The sequence below is a fragment of the Mixophyes fleayi genome, chromosome 2 (assembly GCF_038048845.1).
Source record: "Mixophyes fleayi isolate aMixFle1 chromosome 2, aMixFle1.hap1, whole genome shotgun sequence".
Taxonomy (NCBI): domain Eukaryota; kingdom Metazoa; phylum Chordata; class Amphibia; order Anura; family Limnodynastidae; genus Mixophyes; species Mixophyes fleayi.
The window spans coordinates 260,411,976-260,432,324 of record NC_134403.1 but is presented as its reverse complement, the minus strand read 5'-3'; the positions used below and the strand labels follow the sequence as shown (position 1 = coordinate 260,432,324).

The 20,349-nt window shown below is 38.3% G+C and overlaps 1 protein-coding gene across 1 annotated transcript; it reads right to left on the bottom strand.

Annotated features, from left to right (window-relative positions):
• Positions 1–2,862: 2,862 nt before the first annotated feature.
• On the bottom strand, positions 2,863–15,912 carry LOC142140362 (acidic mammalian chitinase-like). Its single transcript, XM_075198138.1, is given in 10 exon segments — positions 2,863–3,116; positions 4,428–4,551; positions 7,952–7,976; positions 7,978–8,072; positions 10,960–11,145; positions 11,610–11,733; positions 11,936–12,060; positions 13,428–13,593; positions 13,678–13,734; positions 15,821–15,912. Coding segments are annotated over 10 exon segments (1,233 nt in total). The 5' UTR covers positions 15,898–15,912.
• Positions 15,913–20,349: the final 4,437 nt, after the last annotated feature.

Below are 20,349 nucleotides of genomic sequence, written 5' to 3'. Positions count from 1 at the left end.
TTGGAGACTTGTATAGCTGCAGTGGCAAACAGTCGGCGATTTTGCAAATAGTGATTTTGACAGAAGCACAACTCTGGCGATTTTGCATGAAATCTCAGGTTCATACATCGGCGAGATTCAACTCTCCAGAGAAAATCGCTGGAGTTGCAAAATCGCACTTTGATACATTTACCCCCTACTGTTGATGCAGTTGACTCAGCAAAACATTTTGACATTTGGTCTGGTGTAAAAGAATTGCCCAATAATCGTGACAGAATTTCACAAGGAAGGCCATTGCTGACAATTACATCAAAGGACAGAGACTTCTGCAATGATGGATTTCAGTGGGGATGAATTAGTATTGTGTGAGGATGATGTACACATTGATGAGGGTGAGGATGATGACAGTTGCAGGTGCTTGGATCTACCTGAGAAAAGGGAGCTAGCTGATGCTGGTATGCTTGTTAATATTTTGGGTAGAATAGCATGTTGGTAATTTTATGTTTTTCTACAGTAAACTTTCACCTTTATTAGAGAGGTGTTTTTTTCTTTAGAACGGTACAAGCTATTTTTTTTACATTTTTGTTTCCCTGACTTAAAACCACTATGCTCTTGAACATAGGCTTTAGCAAATGACGTAGATTGATTAATGTCATCATGATTGAGACTGGAGAGTGACAAGAACATTGTGACTGAAAACTGGATAGTGACAAGAACACTGTTACCCCTCTTTCTGTGTGACAAACAGCACTGAAACTGGAGAGTGACAAGGACACTGCTACCCCTCCTGTTTCTGTATGAGCTATGGCACAGTAGAATGTCACTAGAGACTTTAAAAAAACACTGCCTATTATTTGAATTTCTGTTTCAGCACTAAACACTGACACCTCTCCTATTTCTGAGTGAGCTATGGCACAATACAATGTGACTGCATTATTTGATGAACACTAACAGACCTATTATTTCTATCTCAGCAATGACAATAAGCAATGGAGCAATTCCACATAGACTGTAGCCTGACAACAACACTGGGACCTCTCCTGTTTCTTTCTGTGTGAGCTATAATAACACTGCAGATTTTGAAGAACACTGACAGCCATATTATTTCTATTTCAGCAATCATAGTTAGTAATGGAGCAATGCCACATAGACTGTAGACTGGCAACAATACTGGTACCACTTCTGTTTCTGTGTGAGCTATGTGACTGCAGATTTTGAAGAACACTAACAGCCCTATTATTTCTATTTCAGCAACAACAATTAGCAATGGAGCAATGCCACCTAGACTGTAGACTGGCAACAACACTGGGACCTCTCCTGTTTCTTTCTGTGTGAGCTACAATAACACAGTACAATGTGACTGCAGATTTTGAAAAACACTGACAGTCCCGTTATTTCTATTTCAGCAATGGCAATTAGCAATAGAGCAGTAGACCTCTCCTGTTTCTGTGTGAGCTATAACTCAGTAGAATGTCACTGGAGACTTTTAAGAAAACTGCTACCCCACCTCTTTCTGTTGTAGATATGATGCTGCCCAACTGCACTAGAGACTGTTAAGAACCGTGCTACCCTTCTGTATCTCTCTGTTGTTGGATCTCTCGAGTTTTGGATTCTATAAGTACCGCTCTCCAAGGTGCTGGATCACCATGGAGGGTGGTACTTATAGTATCCAAAACTCGCAAGATCCAATGACACAACAATGATGTTTTGCGTTGTTTTCACTTCCGAGGGCGCACAAAAGTACCGAGCTGGCTCGGTTCGGTACTCAGATGAGTGAAGTACGGATGGGCTCGGTTCTCTGAGAACTGAGCCCGAGCATTTCTAGTAGGTAGTGGGTTGAATCCGGGAGAGATCTAAAGGTATCATCTGTGGCAACATCTTATATGTAAGTTGGACATTTCTAATTCAGACACATTGGACTCTCATTCATTTGTGTATGGCCTGAGTACCAGGTTTCTTTGGAAATTCTTTCTGAAAATTTATAACTTTGAACAATTGATATATGTACCATGATTGACTACCACAATGTCTATAGACCTCAGTCAGAAAGGAACATTCAATATATATGGAATTACCATCTGATTAAGAATGCATTCTGACTTGTTTTAAGAACCGCTTAGAGAAGCGATTTTGGCATTCTGGCATATTTATCCTATAATTGCCTTCATTAAAGTCAACCTATTGCATTATTAATTTGCTAACACTGTTGAATGCATGCATTTTAATGTTTATTTGTTCTTGCCAGAACTTTTGAATATACATTGGCAATAAAACATCGTTTTGTGCTTTTTTTAAAAAAAAGTTTGGTTTGCATACATATTGGTATAAACACAAGATTTTTGCAATATTTGATCCTAGGGAGTATATTTATTTGTTTACCTATTGGGAAAAAGGAATAACTTTCCCCAACCTTCTCCTGTGTGGCTGCAACTTTTAGGGAGCACATTTGATCCACTGCTATTTGTTCCTAACTATACATTGCCTTTGTGTGTCCACCCCTTCTCTCCCTTGTTCTGTCCTTCAAGTCGTAGGCAGTCAGAAATATAATTTGCGTTCAGACATGAACTGCATGCAATTGTGTTCACTGGAAGACGAACCAGGCCCCGAATGAGTGACATTATGTCCCCTGTTCCATGCTTTACAAGTGTAGAATCGCCTAGTGGTAGCGCTGGCCCTGAATGCTACTGTCTTTAGCTTATCGAGAACAATGTCTCTTTGCTCAGTTGATACATCATGTATTACAATAAGGTCATTGAGGTAATTGGATTTGCTTGTGTTTATTGTGTGTTAACAAAATGCACATTTAACACATTAACATATAGAGTTGAAGATTTATTAGACAATGTTAGAATGGGGTGGGGCATTCTCAGAGTAGAGAAATTTTCATGGCAAGTTGCAGCACTTGCAGCTTGTATCAAACACTAAACCATCTGGGCACTTCATGACGTAGGTCCTTCCAGATGCACAACTGTAGTATTTATTGGAGTTAAACGGATACACGTAAAGGACATCAGCTTTACCATTACAGAAGTTGGGGTCATCTTCAGTAGATGGGGGTTTAGGAGGAGGAATGACAGGAGGCTTTGGTATATTGCCTCCATTTGTACCTGTAGTTGTAGGGCAGTTAATGGTTGAACCTACATAGTAAGATAAAAAAATATACTTAACCTGTAAGGCATTGACAAATACTAATCTACATATTTGCAATAAAGTTAAATATCATTAATAAGTAAGTAGCAATGAATACATTATAACCACAGTAGGCGGTAAATGTATTAATGTCCGGATTCTTCAACTCCGGCGTGTTCAGTGTCTTTGGCGATTAAATTTAAAGCGGCGCTGCATTGTAAAGGGAAACTTCCCTTTACAATGCAGCGCCGCTTTAAATTTAATCGCCGAAGACGCTAAACACGCCGGAGTTGAAGAATCCGGACATTAATACATTTACCCCTAGATGTTTTTATTTTGAAAATTTAACTTACCATGTTTCAATATTTATAGGAAAACAGTCAAAAACAAAAGAAAACAGAAGCCAAAAAATATTGATAATAAATGTGAGTGGGTATTAACAAATTAAACTGAATCAACAACGATCAGCAATAAATAACAGTTATGTTGCTACAGTTATGTAGCAAGAAAAATTACATATCTGGAAAGCAATATTAACATAAATTGTAAGCTTGCAAGCAGGGCCCTCTTGCCTCTCTGTTTGTCTGTATTACTCAGTATTGTTTTATTACTGTTTGTTCTCAATTTGTTAGCGCTATATAAATAAATGTTGATGATGATGATGACAATATTACCATCATTGACCCAACTTCCCATGGGAATGAAGCAACTGCACTCGTTACATGTGTTTTCTCTCACTGTACACAACATGCTGATTGGTGAGGGCAGGTAATGTGTCAGTGGGTGCATTTACAATGAACAATAGTAATCTGTTTGTCCTAAACAATGTTTGAGCTTTTGCACATTTAATACGAGAACATGCAGTATGTTCTAAAATCCATCATTTAAATGAGAAAAAAACACATTGTATTCAAAACTGTGTGCATCTGCAGTGCTGTATATATACCGTATATCTTGTACCTGTTAGTAACAGCTTTATATATAAACCCAATATACCCATAGTGCACATAGTGCAAAAGCCAGAGCTGCAACTGCGATCCTTTGTATTTGCTTAAGGAGTCAGGAGATATGCATGTGTCATTCAAAAAGTATTGCTGGTGATGTCATATGTATAAGTGAGTTGATGTCTGCAATGATACTTTCTCCTCCTAATAAATGCACATATATGGAGTAAGAGTTATCATGCAAAACAGCTTATGTCCATGTGCATTTCAGTATAGCTATAGAAATATTATTAAGAATATGAACCATATTATTTCTGGGTATTTATAGAACAATAAAATAGAATAAATATGTATTCTCTTTAAACAGTCGCATACCTTCCAGCAAGGATTTCAGGTGGCCGATCAATGGATATTTCCCTTCATTGCAGAACGTTTCCAGGAAGTCATCTAAATCAATGTTCCAAACCATAGCACCGCCAAAACCACCTTCCTTCAAAAACTTCACCTAGAGTATAAGGGAGCTAATATTACATAATGGAGATAATATTACATAACGAAGAAGTGAAATAGAACCTTTTATAATAATAAATTGGTAACAGTGTTTAATAGATTGTGAATAACATTAATTTTCCCAAAAAAACAGTATAAATTCTGAGCGAACTCTGTTGTGTGCAGTTTGCAGCGTAGGATGTCATATTTTAATTATGTAATACAGTGGAGATGGAGTATTGGCAATTATAAAGGTGTGTAGGCAAATGGGGATCCATACAGAAAAGCTGGACCCCTTCCTTTACTTTTCCATGGCAACTTCATACCATACTCAATTATCTACTCCTGTAAAAAAATAAAAAATAAAATAAAAAATTATGTATATATAAAATATCACCATTTCAATATCAGCCAATACCTGGGCCAAAAACTCAATACTTTAAATATATATATATATATATATATATATATATATATATACATATATATATATATATATATATATATATATGTATATATGTATATATATATATATATATATATATATATATATATATATATATGTATATGTATTTAAAGTATTGAGTTTTTGGCCCAGGTATTGGCTGATATTGAAATGGTGATATTTTATATATATATATATATATATATATATATATATAATTTTTTATTTTATTTTTTATTTTTTTACAGGAGTAGATAATTGAGTATGGTATGAAGTTGCCATGGAAAAGTAAAGGAAGGGGTCCAGCTTTTCTATATGGATCCCCATTTGCCTACACACCTGTATAATTGCCAATACTCCATCTCCACTGTATTACATAATTAAAATATGACATCCTACACTGCAAACTGCACACAACAGAGTTCGCTCAGAATTTATACTGTTATTTTGGGAAAATTAATGTTATTCACAATCTAGTGTACAAACACCTCGTGCAGAAAAAATCTTCTTTTACCCCTTATTTGTGTACACTCACAAGAACCAGCTGTAAATCAAGCGTATCACTGAGTATATATATTCTTATCCAAGTTTAATTCGTAACACCGGATTCAGCTCCACCGTTATAGAAATATGAGAAAAAATCTAGTGTACAAACACCTCGTGCAGAAAAAATCTTTTTTTACCCCTTATGGGTGTACACTTACAAGAACCAGCTGTAAATCAAGCGTATCACTGAGTATATATCTTCTTATCCAAGTTGAATTCGGAACACCGGATTCAGCTCCACCGTTATAGAAATATGAGAAAAAACAATGCTCCATATATATATATACTGATCAACTGCTGGGACTTGTAGTTCTACTTGGAGTAGAACTTTTGCTTGGAGTCCTTTATTAGTAGTTCACTCTGCATCATCTGGTACGCAGTATAAGCTGTTGGTGTTTTTGGAGGTGTACTCATAAGATTAACCCATTTGGTGCCGGGCTAACATTTGATCCTGGTGGAGGTCTATCACATGTGGTGATACATTATATAAACTCTATTACACTATTTGTGTTTCTCTATTTTTTGACCCACATTATCGCTATTGTTGGAGAGGGGGAGACATTACCTCAGAAGAGGAATTCCGTTTCTACCATACGATCATTGATTTCATCTATATGGTACGCATTTTATTACATCTTCCCATATTACTATCAATACTACACATTGGAGCGCCATACTTGTTTATCTATCCGCAGTTACTACAGCCCTCCGGATTAACCATCTGGACCCAAGTGATTCAAGGCTGCCGCTCTTAAACGAGCTATGTGTTTTTATCGGGACTGATTGTGTATATCTTGGTATATCCATCTACCAGTTATCTATACTGGTTGTTACGTTGAGGTTATTAGCGCTGTTTATATATCTGCTGTGTGTTAAATATATATATATATATATATATATATATATATATATATATATATGTATTTAAAGTATTGAGTTTTTGGCCCAGGTATTGGCTGATATTGAAATGGTGATATTTTATATATCAACTTTACACCTTTGTGGAACATTGTTTACAGACAATTTTAAAGGACCAAAACCCCTTTACTTGTAGAACTATTTAAATCTTACTGTATATGTTATATAAGGTGATGTAATTGTGATACCCCACGTGATTTTGTTTAATGTAACTAGTTCAAGTTGCACCTTACCAATATAAGATAATTCTTTTCCCATTTTCAATACTTTGGATTTTCTATGCACCAGAGAGGTAAGGAGGCTTATCCACAGACATTTAAGAATAATTACTCCAATTTCAATGCACAACTATTTCTAAACAATAACCTATTATGATAATACTTGTGATCCGAAATGCATTAATCAAACTTAGGTTTACAATTAATATACTATGAATTACCTATTCTTAGTGCAAATACTAAACTCGCTAATCTACTGTTTTATATTCTAACACTGACTATTAATATTATTATTAATATTCTTCTCTTAAGCAGTTTATTACCAATGCACTTTTTGTTACTCTAAAACCTTCAATAATTGCAATACTCAGTTATTATTATTCTAATATCTCTATTCTTACTTAGACATCTATAGAATTATGTACAAGTTTGAATCAATACAATATATATATATATATATATATATATATATATATATATATATATATTCTACAAGATAAATGTAATTTTAGCACATAAGACACATTGTGCACGTTGGTGAAATGAGAGGAGTTCAAAGGTTGTAACTGTGAATCTGATGGTTAGTAACAGGTTATCAAAACTGTATTATCTTCTGCAATATAATAAATCGAGATCTAATGCATATGGAGGCAATTTATTTGGTTATTGTCAGTTTCTTTATTAGTTCCTCCTGAGTGATACTTTGTCAAACTCCAGTTATGTATGGATAGTAAATTATGGTTCTCACTATCTATTCTTTTTTTGTGATAACATTGCTAATACATTAATGCAACTATGTGGTCCATTGATGATGGGCTACGCTAAAGTCTATGGAGAAGAGTGATCACTGAAGACATCAAAATACCGTTTATTATTTAATATTTTCAGCAGAGAAATAAATGTCTTTGAATATTAATCAGCTGTTTTCCAAAAAATGCTTTGCACATTGCTACTTGTGCTTGAGATTGGCACCCCCATACTGTGCATAGATTATGGGCATACACCCCTTCCCCGCACTGTTCCCTCCCTGAAATCATAGGCTGTAGTAAGTGTCCTTTGTGCTCGAAGATTAATTAAAGTTTGTGGCGTTCACTGATGTATGGTCCGGCTTTGTGCATGCAGATTATATGCACAAAATACTTGATGAATTAGGCCCATTTAATTCAAGATTTATAACTTTCACTTACTACCCTCTAACACTACACTTAAGGTGTAAAATTACCTTTTAACTCGGTTTGGATATAATTTTTCCTTGAAATTTATACAAACCTTCATCTGAACACCCTTACCTTACAGTTATAACTGTCTGTTGTCAAATCCAACCCATTCATTATCCTTGCAAGCATAGGGCACACTCTGGTCTGTAATCCATTTCACTGTGGCTCCTTTAAGCCAAGTACAGATCTATGAAGAATACAGCATAGAATACAGTGTTTAAAAATAGGAGATGATTGCACTATTAGCAAAGACAATACAAATATGTTACTCCATGCATTTGGATGACGTCACTTTCACACTTACATAGTAAAATATCTCATTTACATTATAATCATGCAAATCTCTAAAGTGTATGTGTTGCATACAGGAACCATGAATATGTTATACTTTCTAATACAGCAGTGTAGTTAAAGAGTTGCATGGTTACTAGGTGTAACAATATACTACTAATAAATATACTGAAAAGAATATGTTAACACAATGATATGCAAAATGAAATCAAGTCACACTTAATGAGCTTGTTATTCTAACAATTGACTATAATTTAATAATGCAGAACAATCAAACAATGATAATGATAAGGCTCCAAACATCCAGTCCTTTGCACTGTCCTGTAGCCTGTTCCTTCTAAGCATTGCTAGAATAAGCTCCTTTCTAACTCAGAATGTTACCAAACCCTTCTCCATCCTCTTATCTCCTATCTTGCCCATTGCAGTGTCCAACTATCTGGCTATTCCCTTTCATGTATTTCCTCTCTACAGTCCATCTTAAATGCCACAGCGAGAATGCTCTTCCTTTCTCACCACTTCACATCCACTGATCCACTCTGCAAATATCTATACGGGCTCCCCATTTGCTCCAGAATTAATACCCTTATCTTCAAAGTCCTCAACAACTCCTCCCCTTCATCCGTCTCTGACCTCGTCACAAAATACACTCCTTTTCTCCCTTTTCAATCTTCCTCTGACCTATGCCTCTGCTCCTCTCTGGTAACCACCTCTAACTCCCACCTCCAAGACTTCTCCCATGCTGCCCCCTACTTATGGGGTTTGCAGCAAAAAACAAATTGAATATAAAGAGACTTACCTGAAAAACGAAGATCCAGCTTTCCGATGACAGTGAATGCAGACAGGCAGTCATTCCGATGAGGCAGCTATCCGGCACTTCACTTTCAAATCAATGTGCCGTACATTAATGTTAATTTAAAGTGGCTCGCAATTGCAAAATCTTTTTTGCAATTTATTCCAAACATATAAAAATGTAAAAATGAAGCCGTCATATACAGAAAACTTCATGCATACTGTATATGATGGCTTCATTTTTACATTTTTATATGTTTGGAATAAATTGCAAAAAAGATTTTACACCATGGAGCATTGTTTTTTCTCATATTTCTATAACGATGGAGCTGAATCCGATGTTCAGAATTAAACTTGGATAAGAAGATATATACTCAGTGATACGCTTGATTTACAGCTGGTTCTTGTGAGTGTACACAAATAAGGGGTAAAAGAAGATTTTTTCTGCACGAGGTGTTTGTACACTATTTTTCTATCATAAGGGCACATAAGGATAATGTGTCTTCTTATATGCTATATTTTAAGTTGGTTCTAATAAGTGTACACCCTTAAGGGGTTTAGAATATTCTCTCCTCACGTGGTGTTCATATTAGCATCATTTCCAACACGGGTTTAAGAGGATAGTCTTGTTCCTCAATTATTGCATTATATATACAGGTTGCACTATGTTTGTTTTATATTTTTTTCTATCATGTACATCCATCTGACAAGGGAATCCGATGTAACAGAGAAGAATGAATACACTCAACATTTAAATTGTATGGACATTTCTTTATGTGTTTATCGCTATCTGGAGTGTTTCACCTATAGCGCCATCTTCTCTCTCATTTGTTTGAATTGCATGTGTGTTAGGTACTTTTTGGGGATTGTGTACTGTGAGAAGAGAGGCGAACATTGGTTAGATTGCACAGACTGGCCTAATATTTTGTAGAATTATTCATCCTGACATTTGAATGTGGTGTCCTGTAGCGCCAACTTCTCTTATCTCTGCTGTTCAGAATATTGTCCTAGTACACATTGGGGATTGTGTACCATAAGTGAAGAGGCAGCTTTGTGGATAGACTGCGCAGAGAGACATCTTTGTTTTATTTTTTAGTCAAAATTTTGTTACAGGACATTTTCGAGATGGGTCACATATAGACTTAAAGGAATATACAAGTTTTTAAAGGCCCCCAAAATGTTAATCCCATTTTTTTATATTTTACCATAGGATCTCAGCTCCAAAGGGTTGCTATCACAGAAAAGGGAGGTGCATGATGGGGTTTGTTGAATAGTTTGACCAAGTAATGTAGTAGGTCTCAGGTGATAATGTACAATTATTAGTGTAATTTTATAGTGTATTTGGTATATATATATATAACTAGGTGTCATCATTATGAGTATAGTTTATTTCTAAGTCACTGTCATCTTAATTAGAGCTGTACATGCAGGTGAATATGCTGCAGACAATCTACATACAGTGACACAGAGTCATTTATGGCGGAATGCTTAATCTTAGGCAGAGTTCATCTGAAAAATTGTGTGAGAACTCTTTCCAAAATGATTACAGGCTGTCACATATGCAGGTTAGTATAAACCAACTTAGTGATGAGCAGCATCCACAAGTAATCAATGTAGAAACCTTGTTCTATCTACAGCTGGTCAGTTGATTAGCAATAATATGAATCCACAGTCTATAAACTGCAAGCAGATATGTATTTATACAATTTAAATGACAACAAAAAGCTGTTTTACAGTACATCACTCCATCACCTTACCTTCTCTGACTTAGAGAATTCCTCAATGTGAGTTTGATGATCTACAGTTGTGGATTATTGGCTCACTTATAATAAATATTAAAATAAACCGATTTAAATATTTATTCATTGGGTAAATTAGTGGGTAATTAAGTGAGTCTATGAATGAAGTATCTAGTAATATTCTATTTTCCACAGATTATTTATACATTGATAATCAACATGTTATTGTATATAGTATTATATATTAAATATCACCTCATAGTAGGCCCAGAAGCCAGCCTCCCGGGTGTATGGCCCAGCTGATCCTGCTCCAGACACAGGGATCCCCACATTGCAGTTGTTAGGATTAGGGTTCCTGAATGATCGGCCGTATGTTGGAAATCCAATAAGGAGCTTTTCTGCAGGTGTTCCATTATCTCTCCAGTAATTCATAGCAAACACCTGCGGGTGAAGAGAACATATCAATGATAGAAAAGTATAGGAAAAGCTCAGCATTACCCTGTTCAGTAATAAGTCTATGCAATAGATCATTATGGAGAATGAGGATTTATTAACATAGCTCAAAGATGTAAATGTGCACCATAACAATGAATTTTTATCTGTCTAATGACAATGAATGCAAATGACTTGGACCTTTGTTCAATATTAGTAAACAATCCACAATGCCAGAAAGATAAAAGCAGACAACTAGATATAAAAGAATGAGCTTCATGTAATTATAGGTATTCCAGGGCATTTGCCATTATGAAGTAGGTAAAAAAGCTGTCTGTCTATATTCACCTGATTTGTGTATTGTATTCATAAAGCCATTTTTTCTACTTTATTGAATTCCAATCAAATGTTGTATCATTATGATTTGATGTGATTACGGTATAATTATATGGAAAACAGTCTGGTTTGCTTACAATGTTAAAGTATATAGAATCTCCCTTGTCCGCGGAACCTTGGCGGAGGGGGCTGTTGTGTCCAGACACAGTTTCCCACCGGCCATGGAAATCATATGTCATCACACTGATAAAATCCAGGAGTCTATGGAGAAACATGGAGAAATGGAACTTTACATTTAAAAACAAGAATAGATAGACTTGTCTTACCACATTGTAACACAATGAAAACCACAGAAATGACACATGACAGGACAGTCACTGTCCTGTCATGTAAACGTGTTGATTGTAAATAACTCTATATTATGCTTAATGTTCTCCCCAACGATTTCCTCTCTCTAACCCACTTTCCGATCTTCGCTATCTCATATCCAGCATCAATGGTTCCTTTTCCTGCAGCCACTGCTGCTGTGATCAGGAGCCGTGGACGACCCGTGGCTGTTGCTTCTTTATTAAATGCATCAAGCATTTCCTGAGAGAGACAAGATTAAAGGAATAGGTTACATGAACTAGGATTATATTAGCCTATGCAGGACTCATATGGCTACAGACAGGACACTGACAAAATAACTATTCCTGTTTTGTTCATAATATTACATTAATAAAAGTGGTATTGGGCACACATGACTCCCTCACAGGGCTGCAGCGTCAGTATATTATACCCAAACAACAATTGAAACATAAAAATATTAAACTCGTTAAACAATGGATAGCTGTTTTTTTCAGTACACAGTTGCAAATTTACAACATTTTAAATCACAGAAAGCCACAACCAGCAACCATCTATTTTGTATATAATTAGAATTGAATATCTATCCAGATTTTGTCAATACCATGCTGTTAATATGTTTAATATATATTCCTCTACAAGACACATTTGCATTAGACAAGTTTACACTAATAGACACAGAAGGACTTTGAGCATAGAGATTCAGAGGAGAATGGTGAGAGGCTCCATTTGTTCTACATGAAACACTTTCTCTAAAATAGTTTTAGTAAGGTGATAAATAACCTTTAAGTATATATTTTTTTACCCTTTTTAAGACACTTGATATTTTTAGGGAAAATTACATAAACTCAGTTACTTAGCAATTCCAGGCTCATTTCCTATAGCTGCTTGGGCCAATATAAAACTAGAAATTAATAGAAAAGTTTGCCAATTGTAGATACTTTTTTATACTGGAACTAAATATGCCACTATTCAGACGCTCCCTTTAGATATACATTTATTTTTCAGATCAACTGATACAAAAAATGATTGCTTCATTTTGATGACTTAAATCAGAAAATAAAGGTGAGGGCTTCTCCAGTTTATATGTACACCACACTGACAAAACATAAGGCAAAGGGTAGAATGAATAAAAATAGCATGATGTCATTTAGCTGATCCAATAACCTGTTGGAAAACTTGTATAACCTAAGAGGGTAAGGCACAATTCCAAGTTGAAAGAAGTTTTAGTGAAATGTGACAATATAAGATGAACATGCTAAAACAAATAAATCAATGGCATATATAAAAGGTATGTCAGACAGTCATCCTTAATAAATAGGATTTGTCGCAAAAACAGAAAGGAACTGTTAAAGTTATTTTTTCTATCTTCTCCCCAAAAGCACAGTGATAGGAGACAGTTGTTATGCTACACCAAATTATTAATCCAGTTGAGTCCATGTCCTCCCTCTCATGTACATACTGCAGTAATTAGTAATAGATAAGATGGGCCTCTGTTATTGTACATGGTACTGTATATGAGATGGTCCAACATGTTATCCCGGAGGAAAATAATGACGTCTTATGAGTCAGCAATTGTAGAGATGTAGAAATAGAATTTAGTAGCCCACTTGTATCAGTATAGTAAATCTTTGCTTGTCCTCAGGGGGGCTTCCATTAGATCCTGGGAACTCAAAGTCGAGATCAATGCCATCAAATTTATATTTACAGAGATGTGCAATTACAGATGTAATGAAAATGTTACGGTTAGCTGCTGTGGCAACCATATCTGTGAACCTAAAGATAACAAAATAGAGGGACCCAGGGAAATAACAGTTTACTTATTTACATTTCTGCATATATATATATAATGATGCTTACTTCTGTGTCCCAAAGTTCCCACCACCGATTGCCAATAATGTCACCAGCTTTGGATTCCTAAAACACAGAAAAAGACAGGACTAGTAAAAAAAAAAACTCTTTGTGACCCAAATGGGATAAATACATTAGGTGAGTAAAAATTAACACAGCAGATAATGCAGTCATAGCCTTGTACATAGCCACAATAGCCATGACTTGCGGCACAGGTGACATACTGTAGATTGATATGGCTGCATAATATAGACATGAGAATCATTCTCTATGATGGCGGTTCCCAAACTGTGCGCCGCGGCTCACTGGGGTGCCGCGGGCCAGACCTAGAAAAAAGAAAGCAAACAGAAACTTACCAATCCGCGCAGCGCTAGGACCCAGCAGCCTCCTCACTCCCTCAGCTGTCACTGAATATCGACGTCAGTGACAGCTGTGGGAAAGAGGAGACTGCTGGGTCCTAGCGCCGCGCGGATTGGTAAGTTTCTGTTTGCTTTCTTATTTTCTATAGCTGGCGCCTGGCGCGGGGCAGGGGAGGAGGGCAGAGAGCAGAGGAGGAGGGCAGATGGCAGAGGAGGGGGTCAGATGGCAGAGGAGGGGGACAGAGAGCAGAGGAGGGGGTCAGATGGCAGAGGAGGGGGACAGAGCAGAGGAGGGGGGCAGATGGCAGAGGAGGGGGACAGAGAGCAGAGGAGGGGGACAGAGTGCAGAGGAGGGGGACAGAGAGCAGAGGAGGGGGGCAGATGGCAGAGGAGGGGGTCAGATGGCAGAGTAGGGTGACAGAGAGCAGAGGAGGAGGACAGAGAGCAGAGGAGGAGGGCAGCGTGATAGAGGGCAGAGGAGGGTGACAGCGTGAGAGAGGGCAGAGGAGGGTGACAGCATGAGAGAGGGCAGAGGAGGGTGACAGCGTGAGAGAGGGCAGAGGAGGGTGACAGCGTGACAGAGGGCAGAGGAGGGGGTCAGATGGCAGAGGAGGGGGTCAGAGGGCAGAGGAGGGTGACAGCGTGAGAGAGGGCAGAGGAGGGTGACAGCGTGACAGAGGGCAGAGGAGGGTGACAGCGTGACAGAGGGCAGAGGAGGGGGTCAGATTGCAGAGGAGGGGTCAGATGGCAGAGGAGGGTGACAGAGAGGAGAGGAGGAGGACAGAGAGCAGAGGAGGGGGGCAGCGTGAGAGAGGGCAGAGGAGGGTGACAGCGTAAGAGAGGGCAGAGGAGGGTGACAGCGTGAGAGAGGGCAAAAGAGGATGACAGCGTGACAGAGGGCAGAGGAGGGGGTCAGATGGCAGAGGAGGGGGTCAGATGGCAGAGGAGGGTGACAGAGAGCAGAGGAGGGGGACAGAGAGCAGAGTAGTGGGACAGATGGCAGAGGAGGGGGTCAGATGGCAGAGGAGTTGTCAGATGGCAGAGGAGGTGGTCAGATGGCAGAGGAGGGGGAGGACAGAGAGCAGAGGAGGGGGGCAGATGGCAGAGGAGGGGGTCAGATGGCAGAGGAGGGTGACAGAGAGCAGAGGAGGGGGTCAGATGGCAGAGGAGGGGGTCAGATGGCAGAGGAGGGGGTCAGATGGCAGAGGAGGGTGACAGAGAGCAGAGGAGGAGGACAGAGAGCAGAGGAGGGGGTCAGCGTGAGAGAGGGCAGAGGAGGGGACAGAGGGCAGAGGGGGCAACGTGAGAGAGGGCAGTGTGCCTGGTTGCAGAGGGGTCAGTGTGCCTGGTTGCAGAGGGGGCAGTGTGCCTGGTTGCAGAGGGGCATTTTTGCATACAACTAAATAAGTATTTCTGTCGTGATCTAAATACTTATTACAATTTTTTGACCCAACTACTTCTAAAACAGGACTGCTCAGTAATTATTTTGGAGGGATGCCTTGAAAAAATTTGAAGACTCTAAGGGTGCCGCAAACTGCAAAAGTTTGGGAACCACTGCCCTATGAGATGACTAGAGTAGCTATAACACATAACTTGAACTAGCAAATCAAGTAAAATGCAATGTAAACCTCAAAAGAGTGCAACACATAGATAATATTATCTATATGCTGTGTTGATGGTACATAGAAATGTAGGAAATAAGGGCTTATTCAATAAAGTATCTGTATTATCTTATACTAACAAGATGTGAGTCTGACCCTAGAAATGCTGAGGACATATGTTATAATACTAACTTTAGCTTAAGGTCATTAAACTGCATATAGAGGACATCATCGTTCCACTCGACAGCTGCAATCTTGTTCTCACTCATGGTGGCGAAGGCATACGTGAGATGTGTGCAGAGCTGCGGGTCAATATTCCCTGGCATATATACGTTGCAGGCTTGGGTCGGTATTGGGACCAGTTTGTGAAGTAACAAAGCAGCCTGTAGGTAGAACCTGAAGAAAGTAGATTATTATTTGTATGCTTTATTTATAAGGTCCTAACATATAATGCAGTGCCGAACATGGATGGCATCATTACACAATCAAATTTCATAAAATTAAACAGAAGGTAAAGGTGACCCTGTCTAAATTAAGGGTGTGCACCGGGCACTTTTAGTGTTTTGGGTTTTGGGTTTTGGGTTCTGATTAGCTTGAGGTTTTGGGTTCTGATTTGTTTTGCCAAAACACCTGACGAAAGGTTTTGGTTCTGATTTCGGGTTTTGGGTTCTGATTTATATTTAAAAAAGCATAAAAAGCACTAAAATCCAGTATTTTGGTTTTTTTCCACTCCTATGCTATTATTAACCTCAATAACATTCAATATCAATCATTTCCACTAATTTCCAGTCTATTCTGAACACATCACACCTCACAATATTGTTTTTAGTCAAAAACGTTGCACCAAGGTAGCTTTCTGGACTGCGTAGTGGAGTGGGCCCGGTACCCAATTTGGTATTGGGGCCACAATACCTCCTCCAACCATGGTACAGAGCATTCATCATTGACATCCCATCAAGGATGTAAAAGACAGACAGGGTCGAAGTGTTATTTGTTGACTTTGTGAACAAAAAAATTGTCCCTGTTGCAAATCTTCGTGCAATGAAGAGTGACTTTTTCATTTAAAGGCTCAAGCTTTCAAGTGTAGTGTTTACAAGTTATATTATACTTTTGGTTTAATTTGTTTAATTTGTTTTAATTTTGTTTTACTTTGTGCTCATGGCAAACGACTGCTGAACGGTCACATAATGCCAAAAAAAGAGTTGCAAGATGGAATTGTCCTTGGGCCCTTCCACCCACCCTGATGTTGTTGAAATAGGACATGCGCACTTTAACAAACCAATCATTTTAGCGACAGGGCCTACCAAACAACTGTGGCTGAAATGATTGGTTTGTTTGGGCCCCCACACCAAAAAAGCTATTCATCTCTCCCTGTACAAACTAAACAGGCTCTACTGAGGCAAGATGTCATCCTCATCCTCATCCTCTGATTCCTCTCCCCCTTCAGTGTGTACTTCCTCATCCTCACACATTATCAATTCGTTCCCGCTGGACTCCACAACCACAGGTCCCTCTGTAGTATCTGGAGGCCAGTGCTGTACTTGATTGAGGAATTGATAATTCATTTTTATGAACATCATTTTTTCAACGTTCTGCGGAAGCAACCTCCTTCGCCGCTCACTGACCAGGTTCCCCGCTGCACTAAAAACTCTTTCCGAGTACACACTGGAGGGGGGACAACTCAGGTAAAATAGAGCCAGTTTGTACAGGGGCTTCCAAACTGCCTTTTTTTCCTGCCAGTAACAATATGGACTGTCTGACATGTCTATTTGGATGGTGTCAGCAAAATAATCCTCCACCATTTTTTCTATTGTGACAGCATCCAATGCAGCGACAGTAGACATGTCTGCAATGGTTGGCAGGTCCTTCAGTCCGGACCAGATGTTGTCTGCATCCCCGCTAGCGGGTCTTTTAGGAAAACTGAGTTTTTTCCTCGCAGCCACAGGTGTGGAAGAATATGAAGGTGGAGCTGTTGGCACTGCTTAAAAATTGAAAGTATTAAATGTAATATAGATTGCAGTACCTATTCTCTGGAACTGCTTAAAGAATGAACGTAGTAAATGTAATATAGATTGCAGTACCTATTCTCTTGCACTGCTTAAAAAGTGAACGCAGTAAATATAATATAGATTGCAGTACCTATTCTCTTGCACTGCTTAAAAATTGAACGTATTAAATGTAATATAGATTGCAGTACCTATTCTCTGGAACTGCTTAAAGAATGGACGTAGTAAATGTAATATAGATTGCAGAACCTATTCTCTGGAACTGCTTAAAAATTGAAGGTAGTAAATGTAATATAAATTGCAGTACCTATTGTTTAGAACTGCTTAAATATTATTATTTTTTATTAATTTTGTATAATTTTTAAAATAATTTTTTTTTAGTAATTTTTAAGAGATTTTAATAATTATAAAATTTGTATGGACTTAGCACAACAAAGCACAGGACAAAAGCACCGCTGGACTCAGCAAGGACAGAGCACTGGACTGATGCACCACTGGACTCAGCAAGGACAGAGCACTGGACTGATGCACCACTGGACTCAGCAAGGACAGAGCACTGGACTGATGCACCACTGGACTCAGCAAGGACAGAGCACTGGACTGATGCACCACTGGACTCAGCAAGGACAGAGCACTGGACTGATGCACCACAGGAATCCGAGTGCGCTCATCCTTAGTCTAAATGAGATTACGCTGTAAGAGGTGTGGGTTAATCTTGATACATTAGGTAGCAGAATAGCAATTGTAGCTGTTTGTGGGGTTATATGTTCATGTATGCAGCCACTTTGCTAGTTGCTGGCTCCGGGCATTTAATAATTAAAGGTATAATTCTATTCATGACACTAGGCAGTTGGTGGATACAGATACTCTACTAGATGCTGGCTCAAGGTGATCAACAACTACAGTCACAGTGATAGTTTCTAGTTTTGGGCAGCTGGTAATTATAGATCAGAGTTTACATTACTAGCACAACTACAATGCCCCAAAATGTAATACATTCCTTATACAACTTGCTCAATAAATGTTCTTATTTATTTATTTATTTTTCTGTCTAAGCGTATGGTGTATTCTAATTCAAATTCATTTTAGGTATTAAGCACCCTTGCCTTTGCACATTTATTCAATATAAAAGCATGTCTACTTCCGCTGGCAGGCAAGGGGGCATCTGCCCCACATACCTTACCCATAGTGGGCTACCTTGGTCTGGATCACAGGGCTACCTGCAATTTTTGTTCCTTTAAAATGTTTCTATTAAGCTGCTGAGCCGAGTTTCACCCCCGGGCTAAAATTCTGCCAGTCAGCCCCAGTCATCTTGAGTGGTCACTTTACTCATTCTGAAAATGTTTTATGATGGACTGCATAACAATAAGACAAATGATATGTAAATTTCAGCATAACCTCATACAATACAAGCAACAGCTACAAACATCTGCTACTACATCTGCTTTATAATTCTACTGCCTTCTTCTCCACATTCCTGATTACATCCCATAACACCTCCTTACATTTTCCAATATATTTTGTTTCCTTCTTTTAGCATATGTTTTCTTTCTACCTATACTTTGTTTGTCATTTGCTCTCCTTGGCAGACACACAGTACATATTAAATAGAGATGTTTGCAGACCTCTGTATTTTGATTTTGGTTCTAAAACCATCTTTGAGTTTTGGTTTTGGACAAAAATCCTTGTGTTTTGATTTTGGATTTGGATCTGGAATTAATCAAAAATATGAAAAAATATCAAAATCAAGTGATTTTGAGCTGTGTTTGCTCCTACATTACTACTTATAGCGTTAAAATTAATTTTAGTCATTTGGGGGGTATTCAATTGTTCCTTCGGGCGCCGCCGGAACGAGCGCGTTAAAACTATTACCGTTTATACGGTAATTACTCGCTCAATTTCAGCTGGCAGCTCCCTGAACAGCCAGCTGAAATTGAGCGAGTAAATTACCGTATGAACAGTAATTACGCGCAATATTACCGTATAAACGGTAATAGTTTTAACGCGCTCCTTCCGGCGGCGCCCAGAGGAACAATTGAATACCCCCCTTATACAGTCTATTTTGTAATTATCTTTTCACAACTGTCAAAATGTTCACCAAATTTTGACAAAAGGCTGCAGTGCGCTGTCTGGCTAAAATTAGTGACAGAGCAGTGGCACGAATACATGGCAGTTTTTAAAAGGTTCAATCCCTAGTGGCACAGCAGTGTGTGTAAATGATCTACATGCGGTTTGAGATTAAAATGTCAATAGCAATTTGTCCATTTGGCTAATCTGAAGTGCAATAATCTACATACAGTTGCTGGATAACGAAAATGCCCAGACAGCATCTCCTGCACTGACCTCTTATTTTTTAAGAAATTCTGAACCACCAAATGTATTGTGTGTGCAAAGCATGGTACATGTTAAAATTCACAGAGTCTTAATGCACAAACAATGTTCGCTCCATTATCAGCAATGAGGAATCCTGAGGAGAGTCTTAGTGGGGTGAGGCATTTTGCTGTTACATTCCTAAGTTTTTCGAACAGATTGTCACCAGTATATTTCTTTGTGAAACAAGCAATACAAAGAGTAGCTTGCCTGTGAATGACCAGGCATTGTGTACTAGCTCTACTATGCTGAAAGGATGAGGATAATGATGATGAACAACAACCAAGTTTTGTGTGAAAAGCATGCTACAATCCCAATGAAACATAGTGGGAGAACACAGGTGGG